The 19,787-nt window shown below is 47.5% G+C and overlaps 1 protein-coding gene across 2 annotated transcripts in view; it reads right to left on the bottom strand.

Annotated features, from left to right (window-relative positions):
• The window catches only part of SOS2 (SOS Ras/Rho guanine nucleotide exchange factor 2), an 86,290-nt gene that overhangs the window by 43,567 nt on the left and 22,936 nt on the right, over positions 1-19,787 (bottom strand). For both annotated transcript variants that reach the window (XM_077267329.1, XM_077267331.1), the window contains exons 6-15: positions 17,769-17,912; positions 17,488-17,598; positions 9,100-9,198; positions 8,659-8,786; positions 5,871-6,526; positions 5,709-5,790; positions 1,911-2,033; positions 1,721-1,824; positions 1,409-1,631; positions 801-920 (exon numbers count right to left, since the gene is read on the bottom strand). In XM_077267329.1, the coding sequence (XP_077123444.1) occupies positions 801-920; positions 1,409-1,631; positions 1,721-1,824; positions 1,911-2,033; positions 5,709-5,790; positions 5,871-6,526; positions 8,659-8,786; positions 9,100-9,198; positions 17,488-17,598; positions 17,769-17,912 (1,790 nt within the window). The remainder of the gene's footprint in view (positions 1-800; positions 921-1,408; positions 1,632-1,720; positions 1,825-1,910; positions 2,034-5,708; positions 5,791-5,870; positions 6,527-8,658; positions 8,787-9,099; positions 9,199-17,487; positions 17,599-17,768; positions 17,913-19,787) is intronic.

The raw sequence follows: 19,787 nt of genomic DNA, 5'->3' as shown, positions 1-19,787 counted from the left end.
GTATATAACTATTTTTTATTTTAATTTTTTTTTTTTTTTTAACAGGGATATGGTGCCCACACTGCTATATACTACGTGGGCTGTGTTACATACTGCGTGGGCTGTGGTATAAACTGCGTGGCCTGTGTTATATACTACGTGGGCTGTGCTTTACATTACGTGGGCTGTGCTATATACTGCCTGGCTGCTATATACTATGTGGGCCGTGTTATATACTGCATGAGCTGTGTTTTATACTGCGTAGACTGTGTTATATACTACGTGGGCTGTGCTATATACTGCCTGGCTGCTATATACTACGTGGCTGTGTTACGTGGGCTGTGATATATACTACGTGGCTGCTATATACTACGTGACTGTGCTATATACTACGTGACTGTGCTATATACTACTATACATATTCAAGAATACCCGATGCGTTAGAATCGGGCCACCATATAGTGGAAAATAAACCTCCACCGAACATGTTCAGGAGTGGCTTTATCACCCTCTTCCCCATCGAGTGGCGCATGCGCGCATATGAGAAAAGTGCGAGAAATACAGTGTGCATATACAATACATGCCACACTGACAACTCTACTACTAACAAATAAAACAGTCTGTCAAAGTGTAACCAATAGTTAGCGAGACCTCGACAGTCAGGCTTGCGGTAGTGGGTACAAAATTGTGACAGACTAGCAAGTCTTTATTATATTCTGTGCAATTTGCCTGGGAAACCTATTAATTGAGGCAATGATCCCTTGCATCTCTGTCAGACCTGCAGCCATTGTATCGGCGCCCGGATCTGTAGCAGAACCTACTTTTCGAACCACAGAGTGAGGTTTGTGGTGTGGCGGATCATCTTCAGCAAGTTAGAGGAATGAATTTCTTTGTCTTCTTTCGTCCAGACGCTGCCCACAAGTTCTGATGGCTGCACGGCCCTAGAGACAACAGAAAGGACGATGCCTTATACACCATATCGGACTGCTGTGTGACTGGTGACAGCTCTCTAAGCAGCCAGCCATTGTTAGGCCGGCATTGTGCACGTGTCCTATTAATCAGAATAGAATGCATACAGTATACCTGAAAGGAATTGAAGACTGACACTGCCATCACTGATTTGACAGCATCAGATTGTGTACAGACACATCTATTGGCAAGGGGAATGGGAACATCTAGTACAGTTCCAGGATGAATAACAAAGGAACATCTAAATGCAGAATTCTAAGAAATAATTATTTAATGGAAATGTATTTACTAAAGGTGTCATTTTCTCTTTAAAGGGTTTATGCAGCACTTATCACTTTCGCCAGTAATTATTAGAAAACCCCAATGATAAATATTTGTGATCAAGAGTGGAGGATACCTTTAAATGATCATAATATGTGAAGGCATTTCTTTTCAGTAACATAACACTGACATTTCTTACCTGTACAGATCAGACTCTATAAGAGTCAGCTGACGAGCGATCTCTATAGGGTGCAGGGTCATCAGATCAAATGTCTCGCACTGGCCGCAGCGACTTATGTGCCACTCAATAGGAGGAGGGGGGCTCTCAAACGTAATGTTGTGGCTGATGCCATTCGCCTGGGCTTGTTTCTTGCGTCTGATGATTTTGGCGATGGACTCCACCCATTTCTTCATGGATTTTCCTAAATAAAAGAAGAGAAAATATCATTATCAGGATGAGGTTAACTGAACACCCCTTCAGGTAAACTTCCATCTTTTATGAGGACTTTACCTTTAACACTGGTGATGAAAGTTTCTAATCGCTCAAGAAGCTCCGGGTCTCTTTCAAAATCATAGAAATGATGTTCAACCCAGTGCCGAAATACATTTAATACCCTGCAAGAGATAGCGAGGCCAGTGCAGTGGACAGTGGAGAAGACACATATAAAAGGGCCGGCGTCACACAGCAGAAAAAAACCCACCTGAGCTGCACGGGCTGAACATATTCTTTCCGGAATCTCTTAAGGTTTGCACTGATCGGCTGTTCTCCCTTCTCTATCGCGATTCTGTCGGATTCTGTAGGTTCGGGATCTGGTATTTCGAATCTACAGAAAAGCCGGTCAATTAGTTTTTTTGTAGAATGGCAAAATGAATCGTTCCTTAAATAGCATTCTATGAACTTAAAGTGCTATTCCTGAAAATAGAGGCTTAGATTTATCAATGCATTTGCAAAATTTTGTGCCATAAGTTGCAAAAAACAAACAAAAACAAACTCGAAGCAAATCATGATGTGCGCCAAAACTTTGCACAAAGTTCACTTGTTATGCTACACTTTCCAAAACTTGAAAAAGAGGTGGAAAAGCGGGTACAGCATTATGGAGGATGGTAGAAGGGGCGTGGGCTCCATGCTTACGACAAAGTGAAAAAGTAAGCCTGTTCATATCAACTGTAGATTTCGTGTTCTTACTTTAAGTCCAAAATGCACCAATTTTCATTAAGACAATTTGGTATAAAACCACTCAGACTTGATTGTGTATGTGCGCCTTAAAGGGGACCGATCAGCTCTAAGAAAGATGCAAAACGTGACAGTAGATGAAATGCTAAGTCCTTTCTCAAATAAATGTCATTAGCAAATCATTCCATTTCCCTCACTATTATAGGGGGGTGCAATGTTTAGTTTCACTTTAAAAGAATAAGCTCAAAATCTGGTGAGGTTGTACCAGCCACGAGGGGGAGATGCTTCTGTACAGCATCTGAATAGTCAATGGAGCCTTGTGCTTACATCTGCAGGATTTACGGTGGACTCATCAATTCGCCAGTTTTGTCAAGTCACTTATCTATTGAATACAATAGGAGAATCAATTACTTTATTTTTCTAGTAAATTTTCCTAGATTCACAAACATGGTGAATCATTTCACAAATGCATACCAATGAACTCAATTAATGAGATGCTACCAGGAGTAAAATTGTCCTCCCTCCCTCCAGGAGGTTTAACTTAACTTGATGAAAACTATTGCCATTTATAATACATGTAATAAGATGTCCTGTGTATTCTGCAGGACAGTTGAAGAGGACATAGCTGTTTATAAAAGGTTAATCCGCTAATAAGAGGACACAGCTGCTTCTAAAGGAATAACATATTTACAGAATTTACAGATACAACAGCAGCCAAACCGCTCAGAGAAGGCTGCAGGATTTACCTCTTCTATCCTTCTGTAGCTGCCTAATAATATTCATGTTAATGAAGCATTAGTCAGTCATGCACACTACCGCTCCATTCATTCTTTTTGAGACCTCTGTAAATAGCGGAGTGCCATGTTCAGCTGGTCTTCGCCACTCCCATTAAGAATAAATGGAGTGGAGGTGATGACCACAGTTCCGTCACTCGCGGGCTCTTCAGAGCCATGTTTCTCAGGTTCAATGGGAGTTCAAGCAGTCTGACACCCAACGATTGGAAGTTATGCAATCAATGCCTTATCAATGGGGAAAAAAACTTTCAAACTTGGTAGAACCACTTTGGCCGGTGAAGGCTAGATGGATTACCGATTAGGAACGCTATCAGAAAAACAGCTTTGATAGTTATAAAGCTTATAGTTTGTGCAAATAAACTTGCAAGACCCGGCCAGCGCCCAGGTCAGTAATCAGGGATAATCAGACTGGACCCTTCAGAGCCTCCTACCTACCAGCAACCACAGTTCTTTTTTTGTTTGTTTTATTAGCTGGCTGGCTAGGAGGAGGCTCCTGTCTGACAGCCACAGATCACAGATATCCAAAAGACCAGGTCCTGCAAATGGACTTGCAGATACACTGCAGAGTGAGCTGTCAAAGTTGCCAAGGCGTTTTTATAGCCGCCGCTCCCAGCATACTGATCTGTATCCGCTCAGTGCACACCCCCATGGCTGAAACCCGGCAGATAACGGAAATAAATATATTCATTTTCTCCTAATAGTCGCACCTTCAGTAAGGTGGCCTGGCAGCATTATAACACTATTTAAAGGGATCCTGTCACCAGAAATAACACCGTTAACCCGCAGATATGGGGTTAATCTGCAGGTTAACAGCGTTATGATGCTGTCTGGCGGCTGCATGCAGCCGAAGGCAGCTGGGAGAAAATTATCTTTATTTTACCTGCCAGCATTCGGTATTCAGTTATAGGGGCGGAGTGGCACTAGTTAAGTCATCTCTCTGAGTATACCGAGTGGCTGCTGTAACCGTGCCCCCGACTGACACTGGCTCTACACTGCGGCTAGCTGTCAGTCAGGGACATGAGGCGGCCAGCCCAACACAGGAGACATGAGGCACTAGACATGAGGCGGCCGGACCAAAACACGAGACATGAGGCACCAGACATGAGGCAGCCAGCCCAACACACAAATCATGAGGCCCCAGACACGAGGCAGGCAGTCCAACACAAGACATGAGGCACCAGACATGAGGCGGCTGGCCCAACACACGAGACATTAGGTACCAGACATGAGGCAGTCATCCCAACACACGAGACATGAGGTACCAGACATGAGACGGCCGGCCCAACACACGAGAAATGAGGCACCAGACATGAGGCAGCCAGCCCAACACATAAAACATGAGGCTCCAGACACAAGGCAGCCAGCCCAACACACAAAACATGAGGCTCCAGACACGAGGCAGGCAGTCCAACACAAGACATGAGGCACCAGACATGAGGTGGTCATCCCAACACATGAGACATGATGTACCAGACATGAGACGGCCGGTCCAACATACGAGACATGAGGCACCTGACATGAGGCAGCCAGCCCAACACACGAGACATGAGGCACCAGACATGAGGCAGCCAGCCCAACACACAAAAATGAGGCTCCAGACATGAGGGGGCCGGTCTAACACAAGACATGAGGCACCAGATTTGAGGCGGCTGGCCCAACACACAAGACATGAGGAACCAGACATGAGGTGGCCAGGCCCAACGCACAAGACATGAGAAACCAGACACTACTGAGATTCGAACAAAGGATCTGTTGACAAGACAGGTGTTTTAACCAGCTAAGCCACAGAACCTAAAGGAGAAGCACCAAGCTGCAAGACATGCAAGAGTCACAAAGCCACAGGACTACTGAACCACAAGGCTCCAGGCCAGACATCAAGCATAGGCAGGTATAGAAGCATTAAATGTAGATTCTCCAAGACCGTTAGCAAGTCAGTGCCTGACTGTCCCCTGTACTCGTTGCCATTCTTACTAGAGGTTGCTATAGAACACACCATGATGTTCCATGAATCACGGCTGCTCCAGCCATCTGCTCAAGGTTCCTACATCCAAAGGACAAGAAAGCTACATTAAAGGAGGAAATGGGAGTTGTCTTTTGATTTTGTGCTCTTGGCTTCCTGTCAAGTGATAGCAGCTGATCCCACTCTCTCTCAAGTACTGTCATGGGTGAGGGGAAAACAACAATGTATACTCCCCTCTCGCAGAGGCGCCATTCTAGTGAAGACCATGCTACTTTTCCCAGTGGATGATGAGTCATTGGTGTGTGCCAATCAGCAGCCATTGATTAGGTGCAGTTCATCAAAATTCCGTCGGTTTGGCCGCAGCGGTCATATAACACAATGTCACATCAGCTGCTGGGAACATAAGTGCCAATATTGCTATAATGGCGCTGCTGCGGGAGGCAGGTATTCACTGTTTTCATTCTCTATATTGCCCTGAAGTGATTAAGCAGAGGTGTCCAGCAATGTGATAAATGAGGTGTCTTTTTGGTTTAAAGGTAAGTTTTGGTGCATTGGATGAATATTTACTTGCCTTTCGATCAGTAGACTCAGTAACTCCTGTGGTTTACAAAATGAGCGATATGTGGTCAGAAAAGTGCGTACAAAGTTAGGATCTGGTAAAAGAAAAAAAATGTTTTTAAAAAACCCTAATTCTTAAAGGGTTAACTAGCATTTGTCAGGACGGGGACCGTACCTGCATACATGTGATATGTCAACCTCTCAATGAGTTTCACCACTGTCCCTCCTTTAATAATGGGAATTCCTCCCCTACTCTGCACATTGTCTTCAAAAACGATGTTCTCCTCCGAATCTTCCTCAACAAAACGATAAACGTCCGGGCTAGGCAGGCGCAGGGGCTGCTCATTCTCCTCCTGAATGAGCACAGAGTCCAGCATCCGGTCCAGTGTGCTGCGGTACTGCAACGAGATCAGAGCTGCCATCCAGTTGTTTTTCTCGTCAGCTGTCTTGGCGGCAAAGACTATGTTGTTTTCATCCTTTGAGAGCAACTCAAATGCATGTTTGAAATCACACGTGTCTTCCCGGTCGATGACCTGTACCTTCCTCATGATGAATTTCTCCTTGAGACGATACTCGGCGGTGTTGTATCCGGGAATCCGGGACTGGCCGTGATTCGTTTTGCAGCTTATCATCAGGCCATCAAAAAGGAAGATGTGCCGCTCATGCTTGGCCCCAACTCTGGTCAGGGAGCCCTCCATAATAAACTCATTGCAACACTGACCAATGTCTTTGCCCTCCCAACCATCAATGTTCTTCTGGATTTCGTTCATTTTCTTAATAGCCAGACGCTTGCTGCGCATTTGACCATTGTACAGCCTCCAAATTGTCTCCCTATAAAAGACATGAACAATGTATGTAATAATAGTCATAGAAAGGTTTTTTTTTTTGTTTTTTTTAAATATCAGTTTCTGAAAAGCTGGGCTGCTACCTTCACTGTCCCTACATCACCCACCAGAGTTACTATCAAACATTCATTGCGTCTCAGGAGTGAGGTGGGGTTGAAGAGTTATTGGCATTGCTCGTTCCCAATGCGACTCTGCACTGGTCCGGATAATACTTGTTACGTTTTTGTAAAACTACAACTCACAACACACCCTGACAAACTTTGGCTGTTAGGGATTGCTGGGAGATGTAGTTTCACAACAGATGGAATAGCAAAGGTTGCTGTCCTCTAGTCTAATGGGAATAACTACGTTTATGTAGATCTATAATCAGACAGAACAAAGCCATTGTTGGTCATTAACTTCCTTGCCCTTTAATGATCAGAAGCCTCTGCTAACCCTGTCTCAGTCTGTTCAGCAGAACTGAAAGAGAGCTACAGAAAACTGGACATATACACTGCTCCAAAAAATAAAGGAAACACTAAAATCGCACATCCTAGATATCACTGAATGAAAGTTGTAAATTTTTATTCATTACATAGTGGAATGTGTTGAGAACAATAAAACCTAAAAACGATCAACTTAAATCACAACTAATATCCCACGGAGGTCTGGGGTTTGAATGATGCTCAAAATCAAAGTGGAAAATTAAGTTACAGGCTGATCCAACTCCGGTGGAAATGCCTCAAGACAAGGAAATGATGCTCAGTAGTGTGTGTGGCCTCCATGTGCCTCCCTACAACACTTGGGCATGCTCCTGAGGAGGCGGCGGATGGTCTCCTGAGGGATCTCCTCCCAGACCTGGACTAAAGCATCCGCCAACTCCTGGACAGTCTGTGGTGCAATGGGCCGTTGGTGGATGGTGTGAGACATGATGTCCCACATGTGTTCAATCGGATTCAGGTCTGAGGAAAGGGAGGGCCAGTCCATAGCTTCAATGCCTTCATCTTGCAGGAACTGCTGACATACTCCAGCCACATGAGGTCTGGCATTGCCCTGCATTAAGAGGGACTCAGGGCCAACCGCACCAGCATATGGTCTCACAAGGGGTCTGAGGTTCTCATCTCGGTACCTAATGGCAGTGAGGCTACCTCTGGCGAGCACATGGAGGGCTATGCGGCCCTCCAAAGAAATGACACTCCACACCATTACTGACCCACTGCCAAACCTGTCATGCTGAAGGATTTTGCAGGCAGCAGATCGCTCTCCACGGCGTCTCCAGACTCTGTCACATGTGGTCAGAGTGAACCTGCTTTCATCTGTGAAGAGTACAGGGCGCCAGTGGCGAATTTGCCAATCCTGGTGTTCTGTGGCAAATGCCAAGCGTCCTGCACGGTGTTGGGCTGTGAGCACAACCCCCATCTGGGGACGTCGGGCAATCAGACCATCCTCATGGAGTCGGTTTCTAACGGTTTGTGCAGAAACATGCACATTTGTGGCCTGCTGGAGGTTATTTTGCAGGGCTCTGGCACTGCTCCTCCTTGCACAAAGGCTGAGGTAGCAGTCCTGCTGCTGGGTTGTTGCCCTCCTACAGCCCCCTCCACATCTCCTAGTGTACTGGTCTGTCACCTGGTAGCGCCTCCAGCCTCTGAACACTACGCTGACAAACACAGCAAACCTTCTTGCAACAGCTCACATTGATGTACCATCCTGGATGAGCTGCACTACCTGAGCCACTTGTGTAGGGGTAGAGTCCGTCTCATGCTACCACGAGTGTGAAAGCAGAACCAACATTCAAAAGTGACCAAAACATCAGCCAGAAAGCATTGGTACAGAGATGTGGTCTGTGGTCCCCACCTGCAGAACCACTCCTTTATTGAGTGTGTCTTGATAATTGCCAATAATTTCCATCTGTTGTCTATTCCATTTGCACAACAGTATGTTTAATTGATTGTCAAACAGTGTTGCTTCCTAAGTGGACAGTTTGATTTAACAGAAGTTTGATTTACTTGGAGTTATATTCTGTTGTTTAAGTGTTCCCATTATTTTTTTGAGCAGTGTATATGAGCTATGTTTCTTCTTCTTTGGGGTCTGCAATTGAAAAAAGCATCACAAATTAAAATACATTTAGACTGTCTTTACCCTGGCCGACGCCGCGGCGAATGCTTATTGTAAATACGTTCCATGCTACATCGTAGGTTGAGCAGAGCAGTGATGGCTTGTTTTAGACATTCTCTGTCCTCTTGATCTTCACTCCGTTCTTGTAACAGCTAAATATTGAGGAAAATAACAGTGAACCTGATAAATTATTACAATATCTCACTAACTTACATCCTTCACAATGTAAAAAATTGTCGCCAATGTTCATCTACGAACGTTAAAAAAAAGAAGAAAAAGAAAAAAAAAGTGGTAAGTCTCAATTGTATTTTGTTTTTCGACTCCTAATTTCCAAGATTTCCGCTTGTTCTCAGTAAAGTTCAACATTCTTGCTTACATTCAAAAGCCAGAAAATCAATTGAACAGGAATTGGTAATTATAAATGAATGATTTCAGGTGACGGCGAGAGAAATGTTCCCCTCTTACCTCTAATAATTCAAAATAGTGCAAACAATGGTAAACGGGAACCAGCATCAGGCGAGGAAGGACGTATCTTACCGCTTCTTTAAAACCTTCTGAAATGGACTGCAGGAAAAATTATACACGAGGTTAGAGAAAGAAAAACAAGTGAAATCTTTATAGCAAGTCTAAAGCAAAATCTAATATTAACCCCTCCGTGACCAGAGTGATTAGATTCTAAATAACTGGACAAACTTTTTTTTTTTCTGGCCTACCAAAATAATTTTTGGTTCTATTTTTCTTGAGATGGGTAGGACTGTCTTTTCCTTTTTTTTTGGGTGGGGGTGGGGGGGGGGTGAGAAATCGAGAGACCGCTACGTCATCACAGGTCATTCTCGAGCAAGGCATTACTGGGAACGGGGAGCATCATGAGCATAGGGAAGACTGCGAGGGACACCGGAAGGTGAGAATATCAAAAAGATTTTTGTGTACTCACCGTAAAATCTCTTTCTCTTAGCCTGTAATTGGGGGACACAGGACCATGGGTGTTATGCTGCTGTCCACTAGGAGGCGACACTATGCATAATCTGAAAAAGATTAACTGTGGCTCCTCCTCTGCAGTATACACCCCTGGACGGCATCAGCCTTCTCCAGTTTTGTGCAAAAGCAGTAGGAGGAACGTAACATGAATAACATAATTATGCCTGTAAGAAGGCAACTATGTACGAGCTCAAGAAAACAGAATATGAGAACTCAACAGTTACAACGGCCCGGAAAGGGCAACAGGGTGGGAGCTGTGTCCCCCAATTAGAGGCTAAGAGAAAGAGATTTTACGGTGAGTACACAAAAATCTCCTTTACTCTGTCGCCTCATTGGGGGACACAGGACCATGGGACGTCCTAAAGCAGTCCCTGGGTGGGAAGCAATGGACGAATATTGTGCAGACAGGCCCCTATACTTAGGGCACTGCCGCCTGCAGAACACATCTACCCAGGCTCGCGTCCGCTGAGGACTGGGTATGAACCCTGTAGTGTTTAGTAAACGTGTGTAGGCTAGTCCAAGTGGCCGCCTTACACACTTGCTGTGCCGAAGCCTGGTGCCGAATGGCCCAGGAGGCCCCTACCGCCCGTGTAGAGTGTGCCGCAATACCGGCTGGAAGAGGAGAATTCTTAAGGCGGTAGGCCTCTTGTATGGTGGATTTGATCCACCTGGCAAGGGTAGCTTTGGAAGCTGGCAGACCCTTGTGGCCGCCTTCCGGAAATAGGAAAAGAGAATCAGACCTCCGGAAGGACGCAGTCCTAGACACGTATATACGCAATGCCCTGACGAGGTCAAGCATATGCAGAGCCTTCTCCACTCTATGAACCGGAACCGGACAGAGAGATGGTAGTGAAATTTCCTCATTGAGGTGGAAGTTGGACACAACCTTCGGAAGGAAGGATGGGACCGTATGAAGAACTACCTTGTCCTGGTGAAAAGCCAGGAAGGGCCGTCTGCAGGAGAGTGCTGTCAGTTCAGACACCCTGCGTAGCGAGGTGATTGCCACCAGGAAAACCACCTTCTGGGAGAGAATGCGGAGCGGGACCTCATTAAGGTGTTCGAAGGGTGGTTCCTGCAATGCTGTCAGGACCAGGATGAGGTCCCATGTTTCTAGTGGTCGTCTGTAGGGGGGAACCAATCGGGAAACCCCCTGAAGAAAAGTCCTTACTTGCGGCTTGGTAGCAAAGCGCCTTTGAAAAAACACAGAGGGCTGACACCTGGCTCTTAAGCGAGCCCAATGACAGCCTGGCCTCCAGACCCGATTGGAGAAAACCAAGTACTTTGGGTAGGGAATAAGGGAGTGGGGTCTGGCCACGAGTTTCGCACCAGGTAAAGAAAGCTTTCCAGGTACGGTAATAAATCTTGGCAGAGACTGGCTTCCGTGCCCTGATCATGGTTCCAATGACGTCCGGCGAGAGCCCTGCCTGGGTTAGAACCCAGGTCTCAAGGGCCACGCCGTCAAATTGAGAGCCCCTGAGTTCTGGAGGTAGAACGGGCCTTGTGATAGAAGATCGTGGCGGTCGGGGAGACGCCAGGGGGCGTCTGCTGTAAGTTGTACGATGTCGGCGTACCATGTACGTCTGGGCCAGTCCGGTGCAATTAGGATGGTTGGAACTCCCTCTTGTTTGATCTTCCTCACCACTCTGGATATCAGGGGGAGAGGTGGAAAAATATACAGAAGCTGGAACTGGGTCCAGTCCTGAACCAGAGCGTCTGCTCCGAGCGACCGCGGATCGTGTGTTCTGGCCATGAAGTTGGAGACCTTGGCATTGAAGTGGGATGCCATTAGGTCCCCATCCGGGGTCCCCCAGCGATGGCAGATCTGGCGGAAAATTTCGGGATGGAGAGACCACTTTTCCGAGTCTATTTCTTGTCGGCTGAGGAAGTCTGCTTCCCAGTTGTCCACACCCGGAATGTGGACCGCCGAGAGAACCGACCCCGTGTCCTCCACCCAGTGGAGGATGTGTGACACTTCTCGCATCGCCTGGGTACTGCGGGCCCCCCCTTGGTGATTCACATATGCTACGGCCGTGGCACTGTCTGACTGTATTCTGATGTGAGAGGCTGCCAGTAAGTGATGGAAGGCCCTCAAAGCCAGGAGGATGGCACGAATTTCCAGGATGTTGATGGGCATGGTCGCTTCCATTGGGGACCACTTGCCCTGTGCCCTGTGGTGTAGGTGCACCGCACCCCAACCCGTCAGGCATCAGTGGTCAGAACCTTCCATTGACCTGTGAGAAAGGATTTCCCCTTTGCTAGCGAGGTTCGCTTGAGCCACCAGTGCAGGGACCTGGTTGACGACATTAGCCGGAACTCCCTGTCGAGAAAGGGTTCTTGTCCCAGGACTTGAGGATGGCTAGTTAGAGAGGCCTGAGGCGAAACTGGGCAAATGGGACGGCTTCTATTGCTGCCCCCATCCTGCCGTGGCCTCTCATGGCAAACCAGAGAGATCGAGGGGGTTTGCGGAGGAGGGTGAGCACTCCTAGACGGAGAGACCCTTGGAGGTGTTGAATAGCATTCCCAGGAAGGTCAGAGACTGACTCGGGGTTGGTGATGACTTTTGTAGGTTGACTAACCAGCCCATGCGACTCAGTGTCGATTGTGATTGAGACGCTGAGCTCGCAGTCCTTGAAGGTGGGAGCCTTGATGAGTAGATCGTCCAAGTATGGAACGACTACTATGCCTCTGGAGTGCACGACGTCCATGGTGGCTGCCATGACCTTGGTAAACACTCTGGGAGCCGTGGCGAGTCCACACGGGAGAGCCACGAACTGGAAGTGGTCCTGGTCGATGGCGAACTTGAGAAATCTCTGATGAGCAGGTGCAATCGGTACATGCAGGTATGCGTCTTGTATGTATATGGAGGCAAGATATTCTCCCTTCTCCATGGATGCAATGATGGACCGAAGGGACTCCATGCGGAAGTGACGGACCCGTACGTATTTGTTGAGTTGTTTTAGGTCCAGTATGGGCCGCACGCTGCCTCCTTTCTTGGGGACTACGAATAGATTGGAGTAGAACCCTCGGAAGCGCTCGGCCGTGGGGACCGGTACTATGACTCCTGCTTGAAAAAGCGAGGAGACCGCTTGCCGGAAGGCACGAGCCTTGGCTGGTGGTTTTGGGGGACAGAGGAAGAATCGGTCCGGTGGGTTGGAGGTGAACTCTATCTTGTATCCGGAAGACACTAGTTCCCTGACCCACCTGTCTTCTGAAATAGGCAGCCAGACTTGATGAACGAGCAAAAGTCGGCTGCCTACGGGTGTGCTGTCTTCCAGGGTCCGTGAGTCATGATGAGGAGAAAGTCTGAGATTTTCCTCCTCTGGGTTTAGACTGGGCTGCTTTTGACTGCCAGGTCTTGTCCGACCTTTGCGTTGATTGTGAGTTATCCCTGCGTGGGGAACGGTTCATTCCCGCAGCCAGAGGATACGCCGAATTGTGATGGCGTTTGATGCTTTCCCCGCTACACCCCTTGCTGAATCCAGAGCTGCATGAAGCATGTAATCTGCTACGACTGCTATTTGAACCGCTTGGTCCGACAGCTCAGGAGCGGATGCTTGGAGGCGAGCTTGTAAATTTTGGGCCTTGGCAGCCCAAACTGAAGCGAAAGCGGGAGCCAGGGATGCCCCTGTGGCCTCGAAAATTGAACGAGCCATGCGTTCTACCTGCCGGTCTGCTGCGTCCCTGAGGGTTGAGCTATCTGGCAGTGAAAGGAGGGTCTGTGCTGCTAGTCTAGAGACTGGGGGGTCCACTTCGGGTGGGTCTGTCCACTCCTTGGTATCCTTCTGCAGGAAGGGGTACCTCGCCTCCAGATATTTGCGATTAGCGAATTTTTTCTCAGGCTGTGAGAACTGCTTTTTAAGGATCGCCTTAAACTCTGGGTGGTTAGAGAAAACCTTAGGCGACTTCAGAGGTCCTTGAAAAGGTAATCTTGTGTTCTGGGGCCTCTGGTGGCGGATCAGAAATGTCCAGCACCCGATGGATGGAAGAGATTAAGTCCTCAACTAGCGCTGTATTGCTAGGGGGGATTGGGATCAGGGACCCCTCCGTTTCCTTGTCTGAGTCGGTCACAGATGCCTTCCGAATCCTGTGTATCACTGAGGCGTCCCCTGCTGGGTGAACTGGGGAGGAGGCCTTCTCTGGTCGGGGATTGCGGAGATCTGCATTGTCTGTCCCTGGAAGGGGACGGTCTAGATGACCTGGAACTACGGTGTCTCTCCCTAGAAGGGGATGACCGAGTGCTATGGGATGACGTAGATGGACTGTGGGTCTGCTTGCGTCCTGACTTAGATGTGGATGTGCCAGGGACATCCTGTCCCAGAGTCAAGCTCTCCCTTTGCTGGGTAACGGTCATAGCAGAGGCATGACTCTGCAGAGCCTGAGGCAATGTGGAGGTTAGGTTATCTATAGACTGCGTCATAGTTTGTGACATCTGAGTGACCCATTCCGGCGTGGCATTAGACACCGAAGCATTGGCAGGGGCCTCTTGGGGCTCTGACACAGTAGTCTGAGTGCAGTCCTGGCAGTGTGGGTACATACTGCCACTGGGGAGAGCGGTCCTGCAGGCTGTGCAGAATGCATAATAGCAGTCCTGTCCGGTTTTCTTGGACCTTGAGCCCGGCATAGTGCACAGAGTGCAGAAGGGCTGCTATGCAGAGGACCCTATAGGGGAGCCTTATAGGGAATATGGATTCACAGCCGAGTAACAACAACCCAGCTGTGATCTTACCCCACCAGTTTGCCCCTAGGTCCAGCGCCGAAGATCCACAGTCCTGTGCCCCCCCCTGGACTGGTCCTGCTGACCGGGAGATGCAGGGTTAATCCTTGCTGCAGTAGAAATGGCCGCCGAGGAGAAGAGGCAGGGGGAGAAGGGGGCAGAGAGCTGAGAAAAAGGCGGCAAAGCTGTGTAAAAACACGCCCTTTCTGTCTCGATCCGCCCCCTCTATGACACTGTAGAGTGTCATATTTGTCATCTGGGGGCGGGCCGGGGGGCAGAGAGGCGGCTTCAGCTAGGCCAAAGCCGGGGCCTAAATTAGATGCCTGATGCCCAGAAGGGCTCCAGGTTGGCGCGAAAGTCCGGGAGGGGGGTCGCATATGAACCGGACCCCCCCGGATTTAAAGGCAGGATAGCGTTGGGGCTGTAAGCGGAAGGGGGGCCCGGTGAGGGGTATAGAGCAGTATAGAGCTGGTGCTGCCGCAGAGACAGGGGCGCAGGGAGCCCTGTGTCTGTATGTGCCATGCCTGCCTGCACTCCCCCCGGCCCCGACAGGAGCCCGCAGCTTAGCTGGGGTCCTTGGATGCAGGCGCAGTGTGCTGGCCCATTGCTGGGAGCTGCAGAGTGCTGCCTGTACAGGCCCTACCTGAAGCGTCTCAACCTAATGCCCGCAGAGGGGGATTAGGGAGGGTGCTGTTGTCACCTTCAGGGGCCTTTATCCTCTCCTCGACCTCAACCCAGAAACTAAGAGGAATTGGGGAAGGAGGGGGAGTCTCGAATTCGAACCAGCACCCGAGGGACTGGGGAAGGAGCAACATGGGGAATAGCCATCTCTACTTCAACTGGGCACCCCATAATAGGGGGCCGAGGAAGGAGCCATGCCGGGAGTCTCACAGGAGACCCTCTTTTCTTCATCTGTAATCCAGTCGGAAAAAACGGAGTAAAAACCTTTTAGGTGTGCCTCCTATGCGACACAAAGCAAAAACTGGAGAAGGCTGATGCCGTCCAGGGGTGTATACTGCAGAGGAGGAGCCACGGTTAATCTTTTTCAGATTATGCATAGTGTCGCCTGCTAGTGGACAGCAGCATAACACCCATGGTCCTGTGTCCCCCAATGAGGCGACAGAGTAATATCAAGATTTTTTTTTAATTATTTTAATCATTTTTAACATTATATCTTTTTACTATTGATGCTGCATAGGCAGCATCAATAGTAAAAAGAGGGAGCGAGAACTTCCCGACTGGAAATTCTTCCGCGCATGCTCAGTTTCAAAAGACGGCATCAGTCGCTGGATTCCTGCTTTTGACAGTCAGTGACGGATCCTGCGTCCATAGGCTTCCATTATAGCCAACGACTGGCAGCGCAGGATCCGTCGCTGAGCGATTTTCCAACGTACAGAAAAAACGTTCCTCTGTGCGATGTCTCTGCCCAACGGACAGCAATTTTACAATGGATCCAGTGCACCACGACGGATGAAACGGAAGGCCATCCGTCACTAATACCAGTCTATGAGAAAAAAACGGATCCAGCAGAAACATTTGCTGGATCCGTTTTTTTTTTTTCACAAAACGACGCATTGTGATGGAAAGAGAAAGACGGAAGTGTGAAAGAGGCCTTTAGTAAACTTAAAGGGGTTGGCCACTGTTTATTATTGATGGCTTATCATTGGATAGACTATCAATATCTGATCCGTGGGGGTTACAATGTTGGGCACCCACGCCGATCACCTATTACTGGAGGCAGCTGGAAGTTACCAAAACAGCGGCGGCGGCCGGGCGCTACCGATCCACCCCCGAATCAAATGTCAAATGAATAGGGGATGTATATGTAATACCTTTCCATGGCCGCTATAGAAATGACGGACCTGCTTTGTTCTGGTAGCATCCCAGAACTTCCAGCCGCCTCCGGTAAGAGCTGATTGGCGGAAGTGCCGGATGTCGTACACCCACCAATCAGATATTGATTGCCTGTCCTTGATATAGGCCAACAATAATAAAAAAAAAGTAGCGGCCAACCCCTTTAAGGGGATTTTTCTTTTTTGTCCCCCTTTAGGACTAATCGTTGCCATCCCTTAATCGATTACATGTTACTTTAAATGCTTTGGGCTCTATGCTTTATTCCAGTCAGTGTAATTCGGTTGGTGGGCGTTATACTACTGAGAAGGAGCTAACTTTTAATGCCTAGTGTCAGCAGAATACACCCATGGTTACATGTGTCCCCCAATGAAGCGATAGAGAAAACTGACATTTGGATTAGGCCATTCCTCTCTGACAGACCTAGAAGTCTTCGTCAAGTCCCGTGATGCCACAGAGACCTGTCAAAACAATTGGAAAGGAAACTCCTTCCCATTATTTAGAATTTTCATTTTTTTCTTCTCTAATTTGTTTGTGAGAGGACTTATTTTTGGGTGCACAGTTAGTTATTCTATTATGATTTTGAGGGTCTATATGATGTTTTGATAACTTTCTACTGCATTTTTGTGAAGAGGCGCAGTGATCGAAAAGGTGCATTTCTAAAGTTTAAACCTTTTCATTGTTTACATGGTTTAACTCATGGATTAAATCAATTTTATATTTTGATTGATCAGACTTTTACAGATGAATCAATACCAATTCTAAGATATTTTTTTTTTTTTTTTTAACTTTAATCATATTATCATATTTAGATGGAAGCAATATGAATGTTTATGGGTTGTATTTATTAATACTTGTACTTTTTTTTTTTTTTAACATAACTTCTGAAATATACCAGTCCCCTCGGGAAACTTGAACCTGCGATCACTTATGCTTTATACCTGTGGCTGAGTGTCACAGATGGCGGCGATGGAGGGGGTCTTCAGGAGGCCCCTGGCTGCCATTTCAAACCATCAGCATGAGTGGATGGCCCCACCAGGATGGCGTTACTTAAATGCTGCTGTCAGAGACTGACAGTGGCTTTAAGTGGTTATATAGCAGGGATAGGAGCTCAGCCCGCTCCATGACATAGTAGTACACCATGTAGCAGGAAAGGGGGTTAATCTCTCGATATGCCGTGGGTTGCTATATGCATGTAAGGGGTTAAATGGCTTGGACTGGAGATAACGTTGATCTTAGACTGTTGCACCTGCTGCTGATCAGGGCACAGCTCCTGATCATCTTCAGGTAAAAAAAAAAAGCGGAGTTACCTGAAAATAGGGAGCAACTGCTGGCTTAGCCATGAGGTTGTTAAAATGTTCGTGGAACTGGGCAGCTAGGATGTCCTGGGATAAAGTTTCATAAGGGTCGAAGGCCTGCTCCTGAGAGAAAGCAGGGGAGAAGGTTCGTGATTGGGACCCAATGAATTATCATCCAACAGATCGATAGTACAGCGAGGATAACCAGCACCCATAATATACGGCCGGCATAAAGAAACCGACAGCGCAGATACAATAAAATCCCACATGTATGAATGGAGCCTGGTCCTCACCTCGGCCAAATCTTCAAAGCAGCTTCCGACCAGTGGATGGGGACTACTCTCATCAGTCATCTCCACCGTGTCCTCAATCAGACCCAGAAGCTTCACGGTTAATTCATGAATGTCCAGAATGTTACTGAAGATAATCTCTATGTCCTGCAAAAAAATAAGTCATGGAGATAGTTCATCAAGAGGGCTATAGCGTAGCCACGCTACAAAATTCTGCAGTCTCCAGAGTTGCAATCTCCCACTATTCCTCACTGCATCAATATCTGCAAAGGGCTTATTCTGGATATCTGCTTTGGGAGTAATCTGACATCCACCAGCAGAATAGGGGCAGCTCTAGAGTATAACACAGGATGTAACTCAGGATCAGTAATGTAATGTAATGTATGTACACAGTGACTGCACCAGCAGAATAGTGAGTGCAGCTCTGGAGTATAATACAGGAGGTAACTCACGATCAGTAATGTAATGTATGTACACAGTGACTGCACCAGCAGAACGGTGAGTGCAGCTCTGGTGTATAATACAGGATGGAACTCAGGATCAGTAGAGGATAAGGAATGAATGTACATAGTGACTCCATCAGCAGAATCATGAGTGCAGCTCTGGGGCATAATACAGGAGGTAATAATTTGTGTATTACAGAGCAGTATTACAAGGTGCAGCGGCTGCAGAGGAATACTTGTGGTTGTCAGTACAAGGTCTTATCTGAACCTTGGAGCTGTTGATATCATATGGTGACATTGAAATACACTTTAAACAACTTAAGCAAACAATTCTCAGCTTGTCCTACAACGCCTCAGAAATAAGGTGAAGATATGAGGAGCAGAAAGTGATTAGACTAGGAGGACAAACACTGGTGGTGATGGAGGTTACTTACTCAATTTTACAGAAATCACTGGGCCTCATTTATCAAAAACTGACCAAGTAACGATCATTGCTGCCACGGCAGCCAATCAGAGCTCAGCTTACATTCTACCAGAGCAGTTTAAGAAATAAAAGCGGAGCTCTGATTGGTTGTTAAGGGAAACAACGAGGCTCACTGTTCAAATTGTGACTATACTTGAGAAAGTGCTCAGATAAGGGGAGGCATTACCCATAGCAACCAACAGAAAACAGATGGGTGGACCGGTTTCACATATGTGTTGTGTGGTCCATATTCTGAGAGCAATGCATGGACCGGTTGAAGGTCTCCTGAACATGGCAGTCTCACAAGCACATTACTGTGCTGAGGCAGCTCCATACGAAAGGGGTCCCGGCTACCTTACATAGCAGGCACTTATTACTGCAGTGATCTGAGTTAGCAGGTGTTAAGGTGAAGAGTGGACACGGCACTTAAAGGGTAAGGCCTCTTTCACACTTCAGTCTTTTTCCTACCGTCAAAATCCGTCGAGTTTTGAAAAAAAAAAAAAACAGGATCCTGAAAATTTTTCTGCAGGATCATGTTTTTTTCCCCATAGACTTGTATTAGCGACGGATTGCCATCCGTTGTGCACTGGATCCGTCGAAAAATAGCGGTCCGTCGTCTGGAAAAAAACGTTCAATGAAACGGTTTTTTTGTCAGCGTCGGAAAAATGTGCAACGACGCATCCTGCGGCATACGTCTTTGGCTATAATGCCAGCCTATGGACACAGGATACGTCGTTGCAGGAATCCAGCGGCGTATTGTGTTTTTCTATTCCGAGCATGCCTGGAAGGGTTTTCGAGTCTGGGGAAAAAAATCTCTCTCTCGATGTGGCGCCGAGGTTTCTTGACAAGCCCCTGGATGTGGCATCCAAATTTCTTTACACGCCACTGGGATGTAGCATCCAGGTTTCTTTACAAGCCCCAGGATGTGCCACCCAGGTTTCTTTACAAGCCCCAGGATGTGCCACCCAAGTTTCTTTACACGCCCCTGGATGTGCCACCCAGGTTTCTTTACACGCCCCTGGATGTGGCACCCAGGTTTCTTTACAAGCTCCTGGATGTGGTGCCCAGATATCTTTACACGCCTCTGGATGTGGTGCCCAGGTTCCTTTACACGCC

The sequence above is a fragment of the Ranitomeya variabilis genome, chromosome 1 (assembly GCF_051348905.1).
Source record: "Ranitomeya variabilis isolate aRanVar5 chromosome 1, aRanVar5.hap1, whole genome shotgun sequence".
Classification (NCBI taxonomy): Eukaryota; Metazoa; Chordata; class Amphibia; order Anura; family Dendrobatidae; genus Ranitomeya; species Ranitomeya variabilis.
The sequence above is the reverse complement of the archived record's forward strand: the minus strand, read 5'-3'. Positions and strand labels throughout refer to the sequence as shown.